The following is a 24,835-nucleotide window of genomic DNA, read 5'->3' as shown; positions in this document are numbered from 1 at the left end:
GTTTAAATATTGAAACTGACCTAATTATGTCAAAAGTAGGTCAATTGCATTCCACTTTAATGTTGAATGTTGGCATCATATGTACTATATCATGTACTAGCTGTATATGATTGAAATGAATGTGTTGTATCACAAATTTAGTATCAAATTTGTGTTTTCTAATTCTTGCAAAAAAATAATCAATTGCCTGCTTGAGTAAAAGTTAGCAAATCATAATATACTAACATTGTTTCTACAAGGGAATTGTTTCTATTTTCATTATTGATCATTTTGATATCAGAAGTAATATGATTTATGTAGACGCAGGTGTCCTATTTATCTCTTTGTTCTGTACATACATTACATCACCGTTCCATATTCCTGTGCTCACTTTATCTTCAATGAAATGATGAACCGCCTTGGTGTAGGATTGCTTGCCCTCTGAGACACCCAGTACTGTCAAGTGATATCAATTTTCACTCAATTTTCTCCCTTTATGATATTATTAGCTGTTTAATGAGCTTGTGGTTTTATAAATCAATTACTAGAAAGTGCTGTTTCCCCAGGTATTACAGAAACCAGATGATATTACTGCATATCTTGCCTTGATAATTATCATGTTTGTTGGTTTTATAAGATCAATTCCTATTTTCTCTAATTTTCAAAAATGCAATTTACATACTTGATACATCATTTTTCATGTTTCAGACAAGATAATTTTTTCTACATGTTTGATTGCTGTGACATTTTAGATGTTGTGTTGCAGTCATTATGTGACATACCTGAAAATAACTGCAGCCAATTTCAATTCTAGTTTCATCCTTGCCAATCTGAAATTATGGCAGCACAGCAGTCAAGGTTTCAACCGTGGGTTTGACTCCCTATTACAGTGTTGTTGCAAGATAAGAAATACAGATGAAGCAAGTTGATAAAGTCAGTCATGAATTTGTAAATGAAGAGTAATTCCAGTTTTGAACATTGTCATTAAATATCACTTTGATTTTTCATGAAAGAAAAGGATTTTCAAATTAATTCTTCATCTGCAGATTTCAAGTTGAATGTCCTTCAAATACGTTGTAATCCGCCTTGGCAAATATTGCTCAATTACGAACATATTCTTCAGCCCTAAAATTGCAACTGGAATAAAATTTACCTCTTCATTGTCTCACCATTAACAACACCTTGACCATTCCCCAAGGGTGCATCTAATGAACATATCTTACACAGGTAATTTGTTTTACAAGATCACCTTTTAATTAAAAATGGTGGAAATCAACACGCATCATTAATGTTTTCTAATGATGATTACTCAGAGATTATATGTGAATTTCAACTGTTAGTTAGTTTATAGTAATTTGATGCATAATCGAACAATATGAATAGCTACCTTAATTTTTTTGCGTGTCTAGTCATAGACCCTAGAGAAACAGTTTTCTCTGGGGTCTATGGTTTAGTTCACTTCATTTTTTTAAATGTTAAAAAATAAAGAAACCTGTGGAAGTGAAAGTGCAATTTTGGTTTTCAATATTAATCGTTGTGATTTCATGAAGTAAAACAACTCAAATGTGATTGGTAAAGTTTCTCTCTTCCAGTACATGTGTTTTGAAATCTCAACTGATGCACTGCATGTTCAATCATGGAATTCAAGCAATGCGCTGTTGGAAAGGGTTGAAACCGCTTACTTTGAGTGAAGTGATGCACATTGGGCCATTGTCATACATCAATGCTTTCTATCAGCATTTCCAAATCTCACCATAAAACAAAAATGCATTTACTTGTGGTTTGATAGTCAAAATCAATTGTGTGTGAAAAGAAAAAAACTTAGTGTGCATATGAATGTAAAGTAGGAGAAGCCTTCACTTGAATAGTTCACTTTATGTTCATGACTTAGAGTGAGCTAACATCCATTTCATGCCCGCTGCATTTCAAAGCCAAAAGGAAAGCATCAAAAGTCATTCAATCAATGGTTGAATCCCGGTTTTTAACCTTGCAGGTCAAAGAGCGTCCAGATGTTGGTGTGTATGTCAAAGATTTGTCAGCTTTCGTTGTGAACAATGCTGATGACATGGACAGAATCATGACACTGGGAAATAAAAACAGTGAGTCTTATTTCATTTTTCCAACACCTTTATAATCAGATTAACAGCGGATAATGAACGTTCATACACCATTTTTATCGCCTAATCACACACGATGACTCTTGCAAACACACTGCTAACAATAAGGCATTCACACCCACACAATTTACACTGGCCTGATGAATGCATGAATGTGGTAAACTACAGTTGCCTATGCGGTATTTTTTTTGGAAAACTTTCATTGATTTGTTTACATTAATAATTACAAACCACTGCAAATTGAAATCATGATGAAATGAATGAAAGGCCTAAATGGATCTAACGTGTTAAGACCTAATGTGATATTTCCTTTTTGTACTGTACCAATTCATTGTACCTTTGTCCCCAGATATGTATGTACACTGCAACTCACTATTATAGTGTAGATATCTATTGTATCATCAATCTAATTAGCGTACTAAATATTTTGTTTCGATCAATCAATTCTGTCATCTTTTATTGCCACATGCTGTCATACCAGTGTATTTGTATCCATTGTATGATTCACAATGTCACAGTGGAGTGTATTGCATAATTATATGACATGAATGAAAACAGAAAGTAGAATGGATAGGCATGTCGTCGCAGGCAATATTAAATCTATTTATGGCCAGATTTCAAAAGCACATGCAAGTATATTTTACAATTTGAAAATAATAGTCAACAACTGTGAATTAGCAAAGCGGTGGTAACAACCAAGTTACATGAGTACAGAGTTCATTTTACACTTTCTGTAATGAGCAAATTTTTGATATTTTCAAGGGTACAATGAGACTTCGGATATTTGTTTTGAAAAACTTGATATTTTTACATTACTTTTCTGGTCTATTGCTTGTGTAGATTCATTTTCAAGCCAGTGGATCAATTAAGTTTTCGTCGTCTTGTTTCGTGAAAATTGATGAAATTTATTTTTAACTGTAGAGCTACATGTAACACAGGATGTAGCATGCAGTTTGAATTATTTCAAATATGTGTACATTTTCAGTAATTTGTTTTTCTAATCACAAACTTTGCAAAGTGAACCCCTGATTTTTATTCTTTTATTCTTGCTTATGAAAGAAATGGTTTACAGTTTCTGGAAGAATGCTTGGGAAAATGTGAAGTAAACATTTTTGAGACACATATTACTTCATCAAATCATGAGTTTTTTTGTATGCTTTTTATTAACTACTATAGACTATAGTCTATAGAAGCTATTGGGATGGGTATCTGTCCGGCGTCCGTCGTCAGTCTGTATGTTTGTACATGTATGTATGTATGTATGTATGTATGTATGTATGTATGTATGTATGTATGTATGTATGTATGTATGTATGTATGTATGTATGTGTGTGTGTGTGTGTGTGTGTGTGTGTGTGTATGTATGTATGTATGTATGTATGTATGTATGTATGTATGTATGTATGTATGTATGTCCGTTTGTGAGGCGTCTGTCCACTCAAATATCTTGAGAACCGCAGTACTTACTGATTTGATATTTGTTGTGTAGATGAAAAATATGATTATGAGAAACTTTTGTTTTTAATTTTTTGATATTGTTGAAAATATGCAAATTAGCACCAAAAAAGGTGTTTTGGGTAAAAAATCTCCTTCTTCGTAACTGCTGGCCAGACAGCTTTGTTATTAGGTACACAGGTCCCTAGGGATAACCCAACTTAGATTTGTTCAAATTGTGATGAAATATGCAAATATGTATTTTTAAGGAATTTTTTTGTCATTTTTGATCAAAACTTTATTTCAACAAAACCGCTCATTTGACAGCTTTGATATACAGGTTCCTACAGATGGACTAAATATGATATATTGAATATATGATGAAATCTGCAATTTTGTATTTTTAGTGCAATTTTTGCCGTTTTTGGTCAAAATATGTATTTCTCAAAAACTACTTGTCTGATCACTTTGATATTTTCTATACAGGTTCCTAGGGGTTGTCTTAGTGTGATATATCGAAATTTGATGAAATCTTCAATTTTTGTATTTTTGGGTAAACTTTTGCCATTTTTGGTCAAAATATTTGTTTCTCAAAGTTACTCATCTGATAGTTTTGATATTTGGTATACAGGTTCCTAGGCTTTATCTTAATGTAATATATTGAAATTATGATGAAATCATCAATTTTGTAGTTTTGCAGCTAATTTTTCCATTTTTGGTCAGGCCATCCTGAAATGAGCTATCAAAGATATCCACCTTCTTCATCAATACATGTGTCACAAAAAGTTAATCTCTACATAACACAGCAGAGCTCTGTCGACTGTTGGGTCGCTTGTTTTTTCAAAACCGCTAGTCAGACAGCTTTAATATTTGGTTTACAGGTCCCAACGATGACCTTAGTGAGATAATTTCATACAGTTAGGAAATACTTAATTTTGTATCCATGTCTATAGCAGCTTCAGGGACTTTGGCCCTGTATGTTTATCCTTTTATTCTTAAATATCTTTTACCATGGAGTAAAACTTCTTTTTTCATGTCTGTCACAGGATCTACTGGGGCGACCAACATGAATGAACACAGTTCACGCTCCCATGCAATATTTTCTATCACCATCGAGTGCAGTGAGCCAGGTCCTGATAAAAAACACCATGTCAGAGTTGGCAAACTCCATCTGGTAGATTTGGCTGTAAGTTAAAAACAAATACCACAAAATGACCTGTATGGGAGTGAGATGAAAAAAAACAACTAACAAGATGTAGATAATAGAAAGTTTGTAAAAGTTTATTTGAGGTATCTTCTCGTGGGAGTTCATGAGGTCTATTGGATTGAGTCTTAGTGTAGACTTTTGATATTTATTTTTATGTTCAAGTTATGATTTATTTGTGAAAGCAGTGATTAACCCTTGAGTGCCAAAGTCATTTTTGTTGCCTTTACAAAATATATCCTAGTCAATTTTTTTTTAATTTTTTGCCAAAATGTTGATAAAAAACTATAGCCAATGAAATGTGATGTCCATTTGATCCAAAATTATCAAAAATATTGCAGCAAAATTCATAAAAATTGGTTGAATGTTGCACTAAAATTTTGGTGGGAAACATAACAGTCAAAGGATCTGACTCAGATTTCCCCAGCATCTCAATTGCGTCAACTGAATTTTATTTCCTGAAATGGCAGGGTTCTGAGAGGCAGTCAAAGACGGGTGCCACCGGTCAAAGACTTAAAGAAGCCACAAAAATCAACCTGTCATTGTCAACACTTGGTAACGTCATCTCCGCATTGGTCGATGGAAAGAGTACGCACATACCATACCGTAATTCCAAGTTGACAAGGCTTCTGCAGGATTCCTTAGGAGGAAATGCAAAGACTGTTATGGTGAGTGAATTACACATCCAAATATTAAGTTTATTCAATTTGTTGATTGTCTGTGCAGACAGTTGAAATTTAGTTTTACGTTTCCTGGACAGGAATACCCATGGGTTTATGTTACATGTAAAGCAAGCATCTCTCAACTGCCCTCTGCCATTTCTTTTGAATTACTTTCAAATGCACTAATTTACCTGAAGAAATTTACAATTCGGCGTTATTGTCCTTCAGCCTCAGTGTTCAGTACACAGGTCAACCTCACCGTAAAAAATTGAGTTTGGCCAAACCATGGAATAGAAAGGGTAGACAGAATTTAGTTTCACATCTTTCATTCTTGTCCTATTTCATTCATGAATTGTATTGTTTCATCGATCAATGGTAGATAACTCGGTTTCTGTTGTTTACACTAGTGTCACAACCTTTATTTTTTTTTCAGTGTGCCAATTTTGGACCAGCTGACTACAACTACGATGAGACGATGAGCACACTGAGGTATGCCAACCGTGCCAAGAACATCAAGAACAAGGCCAAGATCAATGAAGATCCAAAAGATGCTCTTCTCAGACAGTTCCAGAAAGAAATTGAAGAACTCAAGAGAAAACTTGAAGAAGGTAAGGTGTTAGTTTTTAGTTTTATTTTCCTGTGTCGAAGCAGCAAGTGATTCAAAATAGCATTTTGTGTATGATCTAGTGTTATGTCACAAGAGGTCCTGCACAGCTGGCAGTTCCATCCACTGCCCGTTGTAAACACTACCATATGTAGACCTTTTCTTGATCAGAAATTGATCGTCCAAAGAGACGTTCAGCCTTCAGGATATTTAATTGTTAAAATGTACATGTAAATATAAAGCCAAGGTGGTATGGCTTTAAATCTGTTTCTTTTGGAGTGTTTCGATCATTCACATGGTAAAGACAGTTTTGAGATCTGGGCCAAAAGCCTAGAAAACAAAATATTCACTACAATTGTCTACAGATTACCTTGAAATCAGCAATCTCCTGACTGCCGGTTGTAAATACTACCATGCTTGCAATTTTGATCAGACATTGATCATCCACAGAGATGTACAGTCTTCATGATGTTTTAATTGTTAAGAAAAATTGGATAGGGTACACACAAAATATTATATTTGTATTATTTTACACCAAAATGTTTACACACCAAGCATGGTATGGATGGCTTTCTTATGAATCTACATGTATGATGATTTCTTGTGAAAACAAAGTGTTCTTGCATGCTCATCTAGGATTTTGAAACAGGTGACGAATGATACATTACCTGTATGTACTTGTAATGTTTGATATTTACTTCCTCCACACACAGTGACTCAATCATATCATAGATGCTTTTCCTTGTCCCCAATGCATCACATCTTTGCATATTCAGCAGCACAAAGTAAATTTGAGAAGAATTAGACAATGTGTTTGATGCAGCATAAAAATAACCATGCACTTTGATTTCATGATTACTTGAGATGACAACTCATAGTTTTCAACATGGTGTTCTGTTTTTTTATTCTCTCAACTTCCTGAATGACATACTATATCGGATCTCTGTAATATGACGCAGACGGTATGGGTTTTGCTCTTTGCCACTCACTAGATGTGTATCTGCTCACACTATGTCATAGAAATAAGAAATTAACGTAAATGTGCATATAAAGGAAGAAATATGTACATGTGTATAGAATTAAACCCTGTTGTCTGTCCAGTAGTTTTCTTACAATGCTTTGAACTTAAAGTATAACATCTTTTCTACATCAACCTATTCTCATCAATTATCAGCTATTCTCAATCCATTCTCATCCCATTCTCTACCTTTCTTTCTCTATCCACTCCTTTCCCGTTATTCCATTATTCAGAAGACTCTGATGGATCTGAGTGCTCAGATAGTTCCGGTAATATTAGCTCTTGTGCCGTGCTCTGTCCACAACTTGTCAGTCGTCCTTGCATGCAAGTGTTTTTTATGTCAACCATGTTGTGTTTTCTGGGAAAAACAATTTATGTATACGCAAGTGGAAGATTACCTTATGCAGCATGTAAATGAAATTTTCACCGATGAAATTTTTTACACAAAGCTTTGAATATAATTTCTCTTTGAACACTCCATCATATTAAAGTCAAAGTAATGCGTTATCATGATAGAGTCAGTAAACTGAATCTACCGTATAGCATGTAGGTCAAATTAACTTCAAATTTCATCTCAAAATATTTAGATAACAAGAATACTGCATTTGCATGATCTTCCATTTACAATTATTTTGCAATTAAAAATAATGTGCTAATGTTAATGCTCATCTTGTCATGCATATATAGCAAAACATTAATGAATTACTCGCAGTCATTCAAAAACAAACAAAATCTCATGTAAAATTGGCCTTGCAGCATAAATTTTAGTATTTACTTGTAAATTTGTTTAACATTTACATGTCTTCTTTATTCTTAAATCAAGCTGTTTGTATTTGTGACATTCTGAAAATGAAGTTTTGAGTATGCCCGATACTTTGCCAATGAATGATGTGCCATTGTGTCATGTGATGATATACTCAGCCAATGAGAATTCAAGCTGTCAGCATTGGAGTAACTTAATGGAGAATTCAAATTGCCAGCTAGCTGCTTCACACAATGCATGCACTACACGTAGCCTGTATGACACTGGGAATAATTTCATTGAAATGGTGCACAGTGAAGTGGCTTTTTGACCTTAAATGGTAACCAACATGTGATTGAGTATTGATGGATGAAGAGTTTCCAAGTAAGTAACATATCAAAACGCCACTGCACTGTACCACATTTTAATGAGATTGATGATGTCATATGCAAAAGTCAATGCATTAATTTTTACTTCTCGGTTGTCTTGTCCGTTGAGTACAGAAGTTTCATCAATATAATGTATATGCATGACAGGAATGAAAGTCAAAATTTTCTGCGATAAAATCTAGAAAATGTGCATTAAAAATTTGGATTGTCAAATGTTTTTCTCTTCAGGAGAATACTTTTCAGGGTCTGGAAGTGATGAAACAGACACAGAGGATGAAGAGGGTGAAATTGGTCCTGATGGCGAGAGGAAAAAGAGGAGGAGGAAAAAGAAAGGTGAGGCAACTCTTTCTTTCATGCAGCCATCCCACCCTGTTTTCCTGTGTAGAGTTCTTACTATACCACTCTTAACAATGGGGTTATACCAAAAGATGATCATGAACGGGGTGAAAGGGGTAAGATTTTGTAAATAAAAATTTGTGGCCATGGTTATTGCATTAACCAGGCCTTTTGTGTCTAACAAGTGCTACCGATATCTGCCTGAAAATGCTATTGTCAGATAATACAGCTGCTGTTACTGTAAAGGTTGGTGTATAATCGTTCACAGACACAATAAAATTCATTCCTGGCATACTTACTTTATGTTCTCTAAGTCATTGTAATCCATTTTCAAAAATGGCACATCATTATTACTCTGAGAGACAGCGAAAGATACCACTTTTGTTTCATTTCTGCAATCAACTGCTCTATATTCATTTTTCAATGTAATATTACAATTCCCTTACAAAATTGTTGTTCAACTTTACATTTTCAAGTGAAAATTAGACTTTAATAGTCCATTTAAAGTTGCAATATGGATCAGAATTGACCTTCATATTTCGAAGATTTAACTTTATAGAAAAATCCGTAACAATTTCATTTGCAGATTCAACCATTAACAGGAACACGGGGATGGCTCTAATTTGAGTAAACTGATTTAATTACGGAATAAATTGCTGTTTTGGTACATACTGTTGTGCGAGAGTAAAGCGCAGAATTTGAAACGTCATTTTTACCATTTGAATATGTACGCATGCGTATTTGGTGCATGGTAAAGGTTTGCGAAATTGCAACATCATGTCAACATGCCTAGCTAGCCTTCCCAAGGGCAAGCGGTCAGGTCTCTGCCCACGCCCTGGGTCTCTGCTGACTGATTCAGCCTTGTAAAAATGGAAGAAATTAGCCAAAAATGTTGGCAAAATAAACATTGTTTGGTCAGATCGAAAGATGGAACCAGAAAAAAGAATGACACGCGACTACTGCTCCACGTCGAGGAGGCAGACTGTGTTTACAGTTTCTCGCGAAAACACTAACGTCGCCACTGTCTGATGATAAACTGCGCTAGCCAGTGGTGTTTCCTCGGGCAACACTGACCTAACAACACCATGCAGACCCCACGATTTGTAATGTGAAACGGGCCGTAGTCCCTCTGAAAGGAAATAACTTAGATCTGTTAGCTTTCATTGATAATCTATATCCTTCAGGTCAAATGTGCATTTTTCAGAAACAAAGAAAAACTGCAGTCTCCATCATTAATGGCATGGTCTCATTTATGACGCGTCGATCGACGCGCTGACATGGCCATGCAAGACCAGACTGTGGGGCAAGACAGTTGCCGAACTTCTGCAGTGGTGGATGATACTGAAGTGGGCAAAGCTTTCAAATAAATATAGCGTGCAGATACCTCGCCTTTAACATGACCAGATATGAACTGAAAATGCTCATGTGTTTCATTATATATTGCATTTATGTACAAGTTTGAACCTTTGCTACATGTTTGCAACTTCATTGAAAGTGTTATGATCAACATAATGAATTTCACCAAAGATCAATTCTAAAGGTCATTAAGTATTCAAATATGTAATTAGCTGAAATAAAAATAATTAATTTCTTTGAGTACTGTCATTGTATCACAATATAGCATGTGTAATTGCCTTTGGTCAAGTCCTTCAAGCCCTATATGCAAACCATGAAAGCTCATTAGCTATGCAAATTATGAATTAGCTGACATGAAAATGCAAAATGACTTTCAATACTGTTATAACCTGGTATAATGATCAATGTACACAGCATGTTTCGCCAACTTTTATCAAGTAAATCCCAGTATATATCCCTAATTAGGAAGGTTCATTAAATATGCAAATATCGGCTGAAATAAAAATGTCAAATGACTTTCAATAATCTTGTATCATAGTATCTTTAATGTACATAGCAAGTTTTGTTGACTTTGGTCAAGTCAATACAGATAATTATCCCTAATTAAGAAAGTTCATCAAATATGTAAATTAGAAATTGGCTGAAGCAAAAATTCTTAACGAATTTCAATAACATGTATTATAGTATCTGAAATATATGTAGCAAGATTCATCAACTTTGGTTGAGTCAATTCAGATATATATCCCTAATTAGAAATGTTCATTACATATGCAAATAAGGAATTGGCTGAAATAAAACTAGTTAATGACTTTCGAATAACGTTATATCATAGTATGTACACTATGCCATCGTTTGGGCCAATCAGGTGGCCCACTTTAGGTCCTTGGCAAACAAAAAGGCTTCCAGCAACACAGATTTCGCATACTCAACTTTAACGCTTGAGACGAAAAATTTCATCGGTGGCCAAATTTTCCCGCATGCGGAAAATGATCTTTGAACTCTTTGCTTGCAAATGGACCGCGTGGTTTTGATTTCTACTGTTGTTTTCAGGAGTTAGAGGCGATCTATAAGGGCGTAGTACAGAGAAAGATATAGATTTACATTCCCACGGCTTCCAATCCTGGAAAAACCTCTCCGATAAGCAGTGAAGGCAACTAAAAATGACAACAGAGTTGAAATACGGGTTTCTTGCAATCTTTCTAGTGGTCTTATGCCTTATGCGGGATATCGGACCGCAGGCGGGCGAAGATTGCATTATAAGCGTGCTAACCCAAACTCACTGCATGGACATCACATTTACAAAATCGAAGTCTAAAGTCAACTACGTCATTGTTAGAATAAGAGAGGTTTTCCATCACACGGGAGCATATCACCACAAATTTTGCACAGATAGCGTTGCACTGGCATTGAAAAAAGGTGCATGGGAAAGCGGGCAGTTTCCCTTGCTATGGGTAGGAAATGCATTGAGCAAGACACACTTCCGGGTTCGCAAAAAAACGAGGATCCCATTTACGGGGCGCTCAAATATAACTATTTGCTGTGATACATAGCAGAGGCGTATATGTTTGTGATGCTGAGAATAACATCAGTAAATAAATGACGGGTTTTAAAAGTTGATGTTTTTTGCGACGAAACAGACTTCTGAAGGTAGCTCGCTTGGGGAACACGTCATCCCGACCGCTGTCCGCTTCGACCCCAGTAATTCACACTGGTTTTGGTCGACCCCGGTACCCAAGTCACTTCGACCCCGTCACACTTTTAACGTTATGTGACATTTTACTGAATATTTAACGCAACTTTGCTAGAGAGAATTGATGGTGTTTCTGTGATAGAACTGTTTGCTTCGAAACGATAATTTGGCCACTGAATGTTTGCACCACGGCCTAGTGCCTACATGTCCACGCGGACGATTCAACATGTTCCACAACAAAGCCAAGACAAAAATTGAAAATATCAATAAAATGGCTTCACAAAAGCTGAAATACGCGATACACAATGAAGTATGAAGTTTGTGAAATGAAATCAAAATTGACAACACAAGTGTTGTAGTACTACTTGAACTATTCTACAGACTGTTTTTTTCCGTACAGTGCAGTATTTGACAGTGACAAATCTTTGCAATACATTTTTTGCGATGAGCTGGAAATTTGATTAATATCGAGTTAATGTACAATAATATTCCGTTATTTAGTGGGACATGTTTATTTTCTCAATCCGCAATCTGCAGACTACGTGCTGAAGTACATTGACTGTTCATGTCAACGATCGTTTCTCCCTCTGCAGAGTTTCTGTATCCCGTTCAACAACGCTGTAGGCCTACCTTGATCACGCGATAGTGACGCTATGTAGCTTTGCAGTATTGAAAACTTATAAAATGGCCACCACGTCTAATCGTAACACAAATTGTCGGGATTATCATACGGAAAAAAGACTGCAAAAGTAAGACTTATGAATCTTCATCGGAATTGAACACATCATGATTGTACATGAGTACCAACTGTGAATGCAGGTTGAGCTTGGCAGTTACACAAGCATGGTACGCTACATGCACTGCCGATCGTATGCATACCAAAGCCTATCCCGGAATTTGTTTCACGAACAACCTCACCTTTTTAATCTGACACAGTTAGAATTTAAAAATGCTTACAAAGGAGAGCAAACATACTTTTATGGACAATGGCGAGCACGTTTCTTGACGAAGCAAAATCAAAAGACGGCAGAAGTACATGAAGTAGGTCACGGCCTTGGACTCTGTGCACGAACCTGATCGGACACTTCGATACCTTTGACCCAAAGTTATTATTCATCAGCACTTCCATATTTAGGGATCGGGGCGAGTGATAATGCCATGCCATGAGGCTAGGTGGAGAACGTATGTAGTCATTTCTGGCGATCGGGCAGTGAGAGAAACAATCAATCACCAAGGGTAAAGCTAATTTGCTAAATGATATTTTATCTTGAATAGTGAGTTGAATGAGTCATAAAATATCATATTTTTAACGTTCAATACGAGGTTGAAACACAGAGGAACTGTGGTTGAAACCAGAGCTATCCAGCTGCAGCCAACCTGGACCAGCTCATTTCACAGCGCCCTCAAACAGTCGATCGTTTTCACTTGTCATACGCTGCGTTAGCAAAAGCTCTCTCATAGACAACCATGTAACAGAAAAATTAAAACTTTCATAACTTCATAAATATCCAAGCCACGCCAACCAAAACCTTTTCAGTTCTTGCCATTTAGATCCTAAAGCTGTGTACCAAATTTGGTTGACATCACTTCAGCAGTTCTTGAGATATCTGGTATACAGACAGACACACACACACACACACACACACACAGACATCGCTAAACCATATGCTCACGTGTGTGAACACATGAGCAAAAAAACGTAACAACATGCAACGGGGAGAGGATTGCAGAAACGCTGTCAGGCACGCGGTGAACACAACCAGATCGGTGTACGTGGTCTGGACGCTCGATCGATCGAACGTACACAGCAGTAGGTGCACACGGCGCGGCACTGACATACATGTATATGGGTGAGAAAAATTAATCACACAATCTTTTGTCGACCTGTACTTTATCATATCGATATACTTATATTTCTGAAACATTGTGATGCTACCAAAGTTAGGCAAACGCAAAATTTACAATAAATTATCATTATGTATGTCAAATTCTGTCATCGTGTCAACATCGCCCCTCCAACGTGCACTCTATTGAGACGTCATCACTCTTGGTTGTACTTGTCACGTGCACAGCAGAAACGCCAATGTTTTTAGTCCCCGCGGACACCGTCGGGGGGACTTATAGGTTTGGTCATGTCCGTGCGTGCGTGCGTGCGTCCGTGCGTGCGTCCGTCCGTCCGTTCACGCAGATATCTCAGAGATGCCTGGAGCGATTTCATTCAAACTTGGTACAAGGATTACTTCATATGTCATACAGATGCACGTCGATTTGTTTTGTGATACGATCCAATATGGCTGCCAGGCGGCCATTTTATTACGATTTTTTCATGTACAGAGCCATAACTCAGGCATGTTTCAACTGATTTTATTCAAAGTTGGTCCAAGGACATTGACCAATGTCATAGATATGCACGTCAAGTTTTTGTGTGATACGATCCAATATGGCCGCCGTGCAGCCATTTTGTTACGATTTTTTCATGTACAGAGCCATTACTCAGGCATGTTTCAACAGATTTTATTCAAAGTTGGTACAAGGACATTGACCAATGTCATAGATATGCACGTCAATTTTTTTGTGATACGATCCAATATGGCCACCGTGCAGCCATTTTGTTACGATTTTTTCATGTACAGAGCCATAACTCAGGCATAACTCAACCGATTTTATTCAAACTTGGTACAAGGATATTGACCTATGTCATGCACATGCACATTGATTTGTTTTGTGATACGATCCAATATGGCCACCGTGTGGCCATTTTATTACATTTTTTCATGTCCAGAACCATAACTCAGACATGTATCAAGTGAATTTATTCAAAGTTGGTACAAGGAGATTGACCAATGTCATACATATGCACATTAATTTGTTTTGTGATACAATCCAATATGGCTGCTGTGCGGCCATTTTGTTATGATTTTTTCATGTACAAGCCATAACTCAGGCATATCTCAACCAATTTAATCAAATTTGCTACAAGGACATTGACCTATGTCATACATATGCACATTTATTTGTTTTGTGATACGATCCAATATGGCCACCGTGTGGCCATTTTATTACGATTTTTCCATGTTCTGAACTACAACTCACACATGTATCAAGCGAATTTATTCAAAAGTATTTTTATCACAGACCTAATGAAGAGGACTCTATCCTCTCTGAGGACCTGTAATCAAAGTACCCATTAACAAGTGGGGACTGTGTCATCAACGATGACTTTTTGTTTTGAAAGTTTGTTTACAAAACAGCTTTTCTAGGCGGCCGCAACATATCAAAATGAACGTGTTTGTGTGCCGGGATTGGTAAGAGGCTTAGCTAAGAAGAGTACTTCAACGTAGTATGGTCTATTTGCTTTAGTTTTACGAAAAAAAATCGACAGTTTTGATCCATATTGCAACTTTAAAGTATATAAATGGGCTGAAAGTATTCATTATAAACTTCTCTGTTGACTCCAAAGAATGATTGTAAGCATTTTCTTACCACATCTTATTTACATGTGCCTATCTTCTCACATTCGTCTGAGCACATGGAGAGCTGTAGCATCTTTCAGTATACTTGATGAGCGCTAGCATATTCCATTTCAGGAAAAAAGAATTTGTCGCCGGAAAAGATGGAAGAGATGCAGAGAAAAATTGATGAGCAAAGGAAAGCACTGGAACAGACCAAGGATATGGAGGAAGAAGAGAAAAACCGAGCACAGGCAGAACTTGAGAAGAGAGAAGCAGAGCTACATAAAGCTCAGTAAGTGAGAGAGAGAGAGAAATGCTATCAATTTTAGTCTGTTTTAGGGTATGTGATTTTCTATGACATCATTGAAACTGTTCATCTTATAAATTTACCAATACTTGCCTTAACATGAACGCATACAAATCTGTTTGTGTACATTAACCTTTGAGACTTCTTTCTTAAGGATGTACAATCGGTAAAATTAAAAGTAATGTCATTTCTCTAAATTGTCGATTTTTGGATTCTCCTTTGTAAGTATTATCAAAATGTGTGATAAAATATAGGGGTCACCGCGCTCGTTTTTGAGATACATGACCATGAATTTGCCATTTATGAGAAAAATGCCGAGTCAGCATTTTTTCACCGATGCTTTTTCTATGGAGGAAATAATTCAATGCTGTTTATTCAAAAATTAAGCGCGGTGACCATATCATTTTATTTGATCACTATTATTTATTTCTCTAGACTGAGCTTTGTGCCAATTTTCATGAAAATGACAATAGTAGAAATTGATTTTCCAGCAAATTTCAATGTAATCCTATGGGAAGTGACAAATTCCACGCGCGCGTACCGCTCGTACATCCTTAAGAGGTTAGTTTCTCTTGTTGACAGATAATCATATATATTATGAATCAGTTACCTGACAGATGTAGTACGTGTATGTCTCTGTACTTTGAAAAGCTATCACTACCAAACTACCAGTATGTTGTGGGGTTTGATCAACATGCCATGGAAGAGATGATGATCAGGTTGAACTTTATGACATGTCAAAAGCAGTTTGAGAAACAAGATGGACACAGTAAAACTTCTTTCACTGTTTCTTAACAGTCAAGAACATGATATATTGGTGGACAAGCTCAAAGCCATTGAGAAGAAGGTGATTGTCGGCGGTGTTGATCTGCTGCAGAAAGCTGAAGAACAGGAGAGATTGCTTGAAGAGTCAGCATTGGAACTGGCACAAAGGAGGAGTAAAGAAGAAGAATTGAGGAAACAGCTGGAAGAGAAAGAGGTGTGTTTCAATCACAGATTATGTACATATATTGTTTGGAATACCAGTCATTTGGTGTTCATTCATCAGACATTGGTCCAGCCCACCCTGCTTCATTTGTTCACACTCTGTAAATTATGGCTTACAGTGGTCTATTTATGTAGGGTTGTATATACTACCATGCCCTATGCATGTTTGGATGTATTTTTTGTTTTCACTCATGCATAAACACAACACCAACAACATAGAATGGTTTGGGAAATGTGGTGTGCGAAAACTTGAAGCGCAGAGTCACCTTACTTTTAAATGTTAGTTTTTACTCAATAGAAGGGTGTTGTTGACTTCTTTACCACACTGGGAAAGTATTGCGCTTGTTACTGACATTTAAAGGTAGCTTTGTAAATTTGGCAAATTAGAAAGGATGTTACATGTATGAGTTGAGAGTATCTCTCTACCACTGTCCATTGAAATTGTACGTGGGTACTACAGTTTTATGCACTCTATAGTTGTGCAGGAAAATCTGAACTTTAAGATTATTTGGGATTTGTTTTGTAATGGCAATTTGAGATAACATGAGAGCAAAACACACAATATTTTCATTTCCTGTAAGATTTCACATAGTTTTTCACAATATGGAAACATGCATTTATGTTTGAAAGCTTACAGGAACTGAAAATTTGTCTGTTAAGCTCTGATGTTATTGCAAATTGGCTCCACTGATTGTTAAATCTAGCAGTCTATAGTTAACTCTTTACCTGCTAGACAGTATCACTTCCCCATCTGCCAAGTCAGTATGTTATAGCAGCCTTAATCTGTAAAAATCATGTTTACAGTATCTCTGTCTTCAGAGACCTTCAAATCTTCAAGTCTTTGTTATAATACACCATATGGGACATGTTTTGCTTTACTAGTTGTAACCAACTTGACCTGATGGTGAAATATGAACTTGGCAGGTAAAGGGTAAATGATGACTTGAAAGTTTTTAAAGTTGTACCAGTACCAGTTTTTGCAATCTTGTAATTTAGAGTCTTTTCCATTCACTCATGTACTTAACAGGCTGAAAGACTGGACATTGAGGAGAAGTATTCCAATCTTCAGGAAGAGGCAGCTGGTAAAACTAAGAAATTGAAAAAAGTCTGGACAATGCTCATGAGTGCAAAGTCTGAGGTGAGTTACTTCACTGTCTCTCAGAGTTGTGTTTCAAAAGTATAAAATGGTTGTCATACAAAACCAGCCTGCAAAAATATTGCGGAAATGATCAGACTTGTGTTGATGCCTCCTAATTATTTGATTTTTAAAGGGACAAAGTCTGCCATTTTTAGTGAATTTTGTTTGATACGAGATACTACTTATATTGTTTGACATGTTGAATGATACTGAATAAATGGGTAACAATGCACATATTCAACCCGAGTTTTAGACACGATACATGAAACCATCGTGAAAATGAATTAATGGTCATGATCATTAATTCATTTTCGCGATGGTTCATTTAATTTGCCGAAAACTGGGGTTGAATATATGCATGGTCACCCATTTATTCAGTATCTTTCAACATGTCAAACAATATAAGTAGTATCTTGCATCAAACAAAATCCATGAAAAATGGCCGACTTTGTCCCTTAAAAAATCAATTATACCTTCATGTTTTTTAAACCAGTGCATCCCTTAACCCTTTCACCCCCAGTTCCCTGTATACAGGTCCAACTTTACCATAGAAAACAATGGATTTGGGACAAACCAGGCGGTTGAAAGGGTTAAAAAGCACTTCCATCCCCTGTCCCAGTGATTAGATCATACTATCGTGTCATCAAAATATTATTTTTCTGAAAATCGTAAAGTGCATTGTCCCTGTCAGCACTATGGTGGTGCAATTATTTTTCACCAAGAAATATGTATATTTTGTCAATGCTTTCACATTTAATATGGCGATTTTTGTGTCTTTTCCCTGAAACTCAGATGGCTGATTTACAACAGGAGCATCAGAGAGAGATGGAGGGATTGCTGGAGAATGTACGGCAGCTGAGTCGGGAACTGCGTCTTCAGATGCTTATCATAGACAGTTTTATTCCACCAGAATTTCAGGAGATGATTGAACAGTATGTCCATTGGAATGAAGATATTGGTGAATGGCAGCTGGCAAGTTGGAGTTTGAATTTTTCTTTCTCTTTAAATAAAATCAGTAAGTTGGGCACAAAACAACTTCCTTTCCTGCTTCTCAGGTTTCTTCACCTATCTTGAAAGCAGCAATATTCTCAGCCATATTTCATGGTTGATTTTAAAAGTTGATGACCGAGTGCCAAGATTCTCATCATCAGCAGACAAGAGCGCCCTCTACGGCAGTATAGAGCAGAGCGGTTCATTGTCTAAACTGGTGTCACTCTTCTTTCACAGAAATGTGTGGCTTATACTGGCAACAACATGAGGAAGCAAACACCCTTACCGGAGAACAACAAGGAGAAAAAGTATGGAGAGCCAGACTTGTCAGCCATCTACTTATCCTACATGGGTGACGGCATGCAAAAACCAAAACAAACACGGGGGAAGGTTAGGACTTCAGGAAGACCAAAGACTGGCAAAAAGTGAGTTGCTAAAGTCCTCCTTACGTTGCTCTGTATCATCTCTCATGGTGTTTAGCCTCACACCAAGAGTTTGTTACAGAGATCTGGTACAGAGGAGGTGGAAATGTTGGCCAATCATTGATTGTTTTGTTCATGTGTCACCTGACCTGTGCTCTAAAATAACTATGCAACAAAGAATCTTTGGTCTGAATAACTGACATCTTCTGATTGAGGGACCACGTCAAAAGATCAGTGTCAGATAAAATGTTAATTCTTCAAATGGGGTGTTGGGTAGGTGTAGGGGGTGGGGGGAATTAACATGTAAAAGTTTTCCATCGGGCAAAAAGGATATTCTACTTTGGTTTAGTAAAGATTTCTTGAAAATGCCGCAGTAATTAGTATTTTTACTCCATTCGTGGCAAAGTCGATCAAAACCGAGAACAACCAGTAAACAAGACCTGGAGCAAGGTCATTGGCAAAAGAGCGCACATGCAGTTTTTTACTTGGTTGCACACAGCATGTTGGTCGAAAAGGGACATGTCAGGTGGGTGCACACCAACTGAAATTTTACCATGGTTCTTAAATGATGTATAAAATCTGTCTTATATGAATTTCCATCATCTGACAAATAAGGTCCAGGATATAAATCTGAACAACAAATAGGAAAATCACGCGCCACAGTGCAGGATGTTGCCAATCATTTCTAGCAGTCAAAATATAAAAGTAATATAAAGTTGTTAGCCAGCCTCCTACATGTAACTCACAAGGTCTTATAGACGTGCCCACTTATTGCTTGGCAATTTTTTTATGGTTCAATAAAGATTCTCAACCATTTCACTATACCCCACCTCTATTGCTATTAACCATTCTTATCCTTCACTACATTTTGTATGTTTGCCTTGGCAAGGTGTAAGTTAGTGCTGGCTATGAGATCACACGGCTATTACACAATAACATCAGTCAGAATGTATTCACTTCTCTGGTGCTACATTCACTTGAGATATATTTTGCAGAAATTTGCTTATTACTAGTATATTTATATTCTGACACAATTAATCACACAGTTTTGGAGCAAGCCTAGAGGTCACGGCAAAATCGTCCATTGTAAGTTACTTAACGTAGCAATAGGGAGAGATATGTCAACAACCATTATCATTTCCTCATCAATACCCAACGATGTAGGCAAAGCATTGGCAATACCAAACACCTTGCTGTTATTATAACTAGAAAAGTTGATGTTGTTGTTCAAAGTAGACACTTTGCTATCAGACAGAGATTGTTGTCATACCAATAAGTTTTTGAAACAGAAAGACATGTTTTTCACTTTAATGTTGTTGTTATTTGCAATGACACCCATCCTGCCTATATTGAAGTATTATTTGAAGTATCACAACAAGGAAATATGGGAACCTGTGATCAACATTCAACAAATGTACTGTAAGATCTAAGGGGTGGTTGGGGGTTGGAGCAAAACTTTAAGAATTAAGTTTTTTTTATCGTACATTGAACTTTTGACGTTTGCATTGAATGAAATGGATATGCTAAGCTTGTGCTCTTTCCTTCTCCTGTAACTCTTTTTGCATTTTTTTTCTGTGTGCGTTTTTCTGTTCATTTTTAGCTCATATTTGGTTTTGTATATATATACCAAAAAGAGCTTATATGATGAGTCGGTGGCGTCTGTATGTCTGTATATTTGTGGGTATGTATGTGCGGATGTATGTCCGTCACACACAAAGGCTCCCATACCGCCAAAGCTACCATCTCAGTATTTGGTGTACAGGTAGATGAAGGGGTTGAGATGTGAATTTGTTCAAATGAACACATCAGTGTCAAAAATGTGCAAATGAGGTAAGAAAAAGGGAAATCCTGCAAATATGCAGGCCAGTAAGAAACAGGCCAACTCCACTGATCTTGAGTCATTTCCTGTCATCGTTTATGAACTGTTACATATTAACAGACCTGCTGAAACCATAGATAGTAGAGGGGGGAAGACTGTCTATACTCAAACTAAGAGGGGCTTGTTTCTGCTATGCATGTTGCTTAAGTTGACCTCCAGTACCTAAAGTTTGAGACCTTAATTACTTTTGTCATTCTTGTTTTTCTGGTTTAAATATTTCTTGTTGTTTTTCTGGTTGTACTGTGCAGAAATCATTGTCATAACATCAATGTAGAATTTTCCTCCACTGAACAGATTGAAACAACATTTATTGTTGATCATTGGTAACCCATACTGGTGTATATATACCAATTCTGAACAAATTTGAGCGACACCATATAATTGCAGTATTTTTTTTGTTTCTTAAAAGGAATGAAAAAAATTATGTATTACCAAAAAATATGTATTACCAATTCTTCAAGTGAGGAAGTTTCTGATGTACTGCAGTGGTTATGACATTGACTGGGAATACGGATTGCAGATTGAATTTCTGATGATTTCTATGCTTCATTTTCAGAAACAAGAAATCAATGGACATTGATTCAGTGATTGCCCAGTGATGACCCAGCAATGACCCAGTGATGACCCAGTGGTGACCAAGTGATTTCCGATTGATGACCCAGTGATGACCCAGTGAATTCTGATTGATGACCTAGCAACGGACTCAGTGATTTCTAAGTGATGACCAAGTGATTTCTAAGTGATGACCCAGTGATTTCCAAGTGATGACCCAGCAATGACCCAGTGATGACCCAGTGATTTCCAAATGATGACCCAGCAATGACCCAGTGATTTCTGATTGATGACTTAGCAACGGACCCAGTGATTTCTAAGTGATGACCAAGTGATGATCCAGTAATGACCCAGTGGTGACCCAGTGATTTGTAACTGATGACCCAGTGATTTCTGAGTGATTGCCCAATGATGAATCAGTGATCACCATTGGCTTGAAATCATCTTATTTCTGTTTCTGGGACAAACGTCTTTTTTCAGCAGACATTGTTAGACATTTTCACTGCATATTTTAGGAACTGTACGGCTGGTGATCTTTTTATTATCAATTTTACCCTGTATAAGTTGGGGGATAGGGGTAGGGGTGGGGGTGTTAAAACCACTAAAAGCTTTCCATATGACAAAAAACAATATTTTAACTGCACTATAGACCATAATAGGGTTAGACCAAATTGTATTGTGAGATAGGTAGATATTATAGATGCTTGTTATCAGGTTTAAATGGAAATTTTAATCATTTCACCACAGGAAATGGTTATGCTATGGTTTTAAGAGTGATGTTATTACACTTGAATAAAAAGGATGTGTGAATGAATAACATTTCCATTGCATGTTACAGAGTATCAGGAATGGTTTCCAATCATTGCTTCACGACAGAAAAGCTGTTTCAGTGAAATTATTTACATCATAGTGTTGCCAGAGATCCAATATTCTTTGTATTTAAAAATAAAATTACCATCCCCCCTGGTTCATGTACATAAGTAAACTTCAAATTCACCGTATTAGCAATGATGGTGTTAAAACCAATTTTTTTGGGGGGGGGTGTTTGAGGTAAAAGTTTACCATAGAACTGTAACTTCCGGTAAGTGACAGTGAATTTGACTATTTTTTTTTGTCAAAATATTTTTTTTATTATTTGAAGAGGATGTCCCTGTGTGAAACAGTGTGTAACTGAGTGTTTTGAGAATTAATGTATTTCATAGCTAGGTACAATACACTTTCAAAGTGTAATGGGACCTCTTGTTAATATTAAGAGTTCACTTTAAGAGCTGACCCTTTATGAATAGTAATGTTGCAATAGGGGCTTGTTTAGGAACTCTATTGAATTGAGAACCAGGTGTCTTTATTTAACATCGACTTGCATCATGGTTTTTCATACATTTATATTTAAAGATGTTATGATTTTTATCTTTCCAAATCCAAATTTTCAGCAATTACCAAATATGTTTGGTTTTCATAAAAGAGAAAGTTTTCCTCTTATTTTTTATCTCCATCCATCCATTTAGTTATACCTCCATCCATTTTGAACTTTCTTGAATACATCGTTTTTGTGAGAAGTTAACAATCAGGGCTAGAAATCAAATTATCTTTTGCAATTCATGTATGTTGCATTTGGCATTTTCCTGATATTGCCATTGAGGGCGCTGGTGTCTGTCACGCAGTTGTTTCTCATTGAAACATTGGCAATATGGAAACTGGACATACTGTCTAAATCGATGAGTTGCCAACACTGTGAGGTGTAATTATCATCTAGGTAGTAATATTAGTCAATAACACAGAAATCAACTCTGCAAAAGTTGAATTATTATCTCTGGGAGGTCACTCGTTGTCAAAAAAACAGTACATATCCACAAACATTTCGCTAACTGTCGGGAACACATGCGGAATTGATGTGTGTGTGTGTGTGGATCTAGTGTTGCTGTTTGACTGCGTCTGACTTCCTTTCAGTCGATGTTTTTACTTCTTCAGAGTTGATTTCTTTGCGATCGACTGACATAACCGCTAGATGATAGGATAGTTGCACTTGACAGTGTTTGCAACTCGTCAATTTAGAAACAAGTCTAGTATTTGTATCGCCAGCTGTTCAACGCAAACAACTATAATTCACTAGAGGCTTTATTTCATGGAAGGTGCCTAGGTACTCCAGCTTGAGTACCCAGGCAGCTTTACATTGTGTGTGTTGATTATGCTTTCTAAAGAACTGTATGTTCAATATAAACACACATGTCAGTGCTGCTTCAATGGAAGAGTAATAGCCATTTCACATTAAAAAAAATATTATCTTGTGCAAGTTTTTGTATGATTTTTATTTTCATGTCAATGTCGGCCATATCATATCAAGGAAATTTTGATGGATTAAGTAAACTGGGTATCCATTCATTGTTTACCATGTTTTGGGAAATCAGCTCTTTTTGTATGTGAGCATTATGACCACCGATAAGCAGCTGGTTGGATGTTCATATTTGATTCTGGCCAATGTACATTGCTACCTATTCACTCTTTATGTGAATCAATATATTTGTCAATTTTGCTGTAAAAAAATAGAGATGCTCTAGTATTGTTATCAGTGGCTTACTGATTTTATGTATTTGTACATATTGATCAAAAAAATGTTGCATTACATTTTGGTTTTTGATATTCAGGAGTAAATTATTCTCACTGTTTAACATCTTCAATAGTCTCATTTAGAAATTGTGTATGATGTGAATGCAAGTGTATGTCAAATCTTTCCAGAATGACACCAGAATTCTGCCAGTTGAAAAGTGTCGATATGTTTTATTATTATATAGTCAACAAATGAGTGATAAAGATGGCGGTGTGTCTGATAAACCAAGACTTAAAGATCTTTGTGTATGTCTCGCCTCAAAGTCCAACTCCTGCCATGAGTAGTGTTTGGAGTTAGAGTTTGCAGAGACCCATACACTACTGGATCCTTTCAGTTTATCATAAACCGTGATCCTTTCGAATAATACCATATTTCAGTAGGTGTTTGTATGGATTGAGTTCACAAGGCAAGTTCTTTAAATGCATCAGTGAATTTTTTAGATTTATTGGTCTAAAAGCCAACTTGAGTTAATCCAACTCTGGCCAGGTCAATTGCTCCTGCTGAAGAGCACACAAAATGACAATCATGAGAGAGTAGGCAAATTGTGAATTCTGGCTAATTGCCATATTGCACAGTGACCTACCAAAAATTCGTTTCAAAACTACAAGACATATATGAATTAGATGCTACTCAAATTGACAATACTGGAAGGTTAAACTATTCCATCAAATAAATGTTTTAATCTCTGAAATTTTGGGTGTAATAATTGCAAATTTGGTTAAAAAATAAATAATTCCATTTGGTCACATATTTCTTCATTTAGTCTTTACTGTTTAAAGTTTTACTTCTGTATCATTTTATAACAAGAATGTGAAAATTTAGAAAATCAAGCATGGTGACCCCATCTTTTTTCTTTAATATTTGATTATTCTCATATGCCAGAATTCAAAAATGTCTGTGTGTTCTTCCATGTGTTACTATCTGGGCCTGATCTTGTGTACAAGTATGTTTCACTGTCATGAGCGTCATTTG

The 24,835-nt window shown here is 36.4% G+C and overlaps 1 protein-coding gene and 1 long non-coding RNA gene across 5 annotated transcripts in view; one reads left to right on the top strand and one right to left on the bottom strand.

Moving 5' to 3' along the window:
• The window catches only part of LOC139131942 (kinesin-like protein KIF3A), a 32,018-nt gene extending 8,094 nt beyond the window's left edge, over positions 1-23,924 (top strand). The window contains exons 5-17 of one of the 4 annotated variants that reach the window (XR_011552217.1): positions 1,973-2,078; positions 4,577-4,716; positions 5,205-5,402; positions 5,830-6,004; positions 7,252-7,287; positions 8,378-8,482; positions 15,119-15,275; positions 16,089-16,269; positions 17,305-17,415; positions 18,208-18,387; positions 18,643-18,830; positions 21,263-21,382; positions 21,461-23,924. Coding sequence is in view for 3 of the 4 variants with exons in the window: in XM_070698268.1 (XP_070554369.1) it covers positions 1,973-2,078; positions 4,577-4,716; positions 5,205-5,402; positions 5,830-6,004; positions 7,252-7,287; positions 8,378-8,482; positions 15,119-15,275; positions 16,089-16,269; positions 17,305-17,415; positions 18,208-18,387; positions 18,643-18,830; positions 21,263-21,305 (1,620 nt within the window). In the remaining variant the exon portion in view is untranslated. Of the gene's footprint in view, positions 1-1,972; positions 2,079-4,576; positions 4,717-5,204; positions 5,403-5,829; positions 6,005-7,251; positions 7,288-8,377; positions 8,483-15,118; positions 15,276-16,088; positions 16,270-17,304; positions 17,416-18,207; positions 18,388-18,642; positions 18,835-21,262 lie in introns of those variants that run through there. The other 3 variants (XM_070698268.1, XM_070698269.1, XM_070698270.1) reach the window with 3 other exon arrangements.
• On the bottom strand, positions 4,643-15,159 carry LOC139131944 (uncharacterized). Its single transcript, XR_011552218.1, has 3 exons — positions 15,015-15,159; positions 7,208-7,376; positions 4,643-6,762 (listed from the first exon to the last, which is right to left on the bottom strand). It is a non-coding gene; the product is annotated as an uncharacterized lncRNA (long non-coding RNA).
• Positions 23,925-24,835: the final 911 nt, after the last annotated feature.

The sequence above is a fragment of the Ptychodera flava genome, chromosome 4, assembly GCF_041260155.1.
Source record: "Ptychodera flava strain L36383 chromosome 4, AS_Pfla_20210202, whole genome shotgun sequence".
NCBI lineage: Eukaryota > Metazoa > Hemichordata > Enteropneusta > Ptychoderidae > Ptychodera > Ptychodera flava.
The sequence above is the reverse complement of the archived record's forward strand: the minus strand, read 5'-3'. Positions and strand labels throughout refer to the sequence as shown.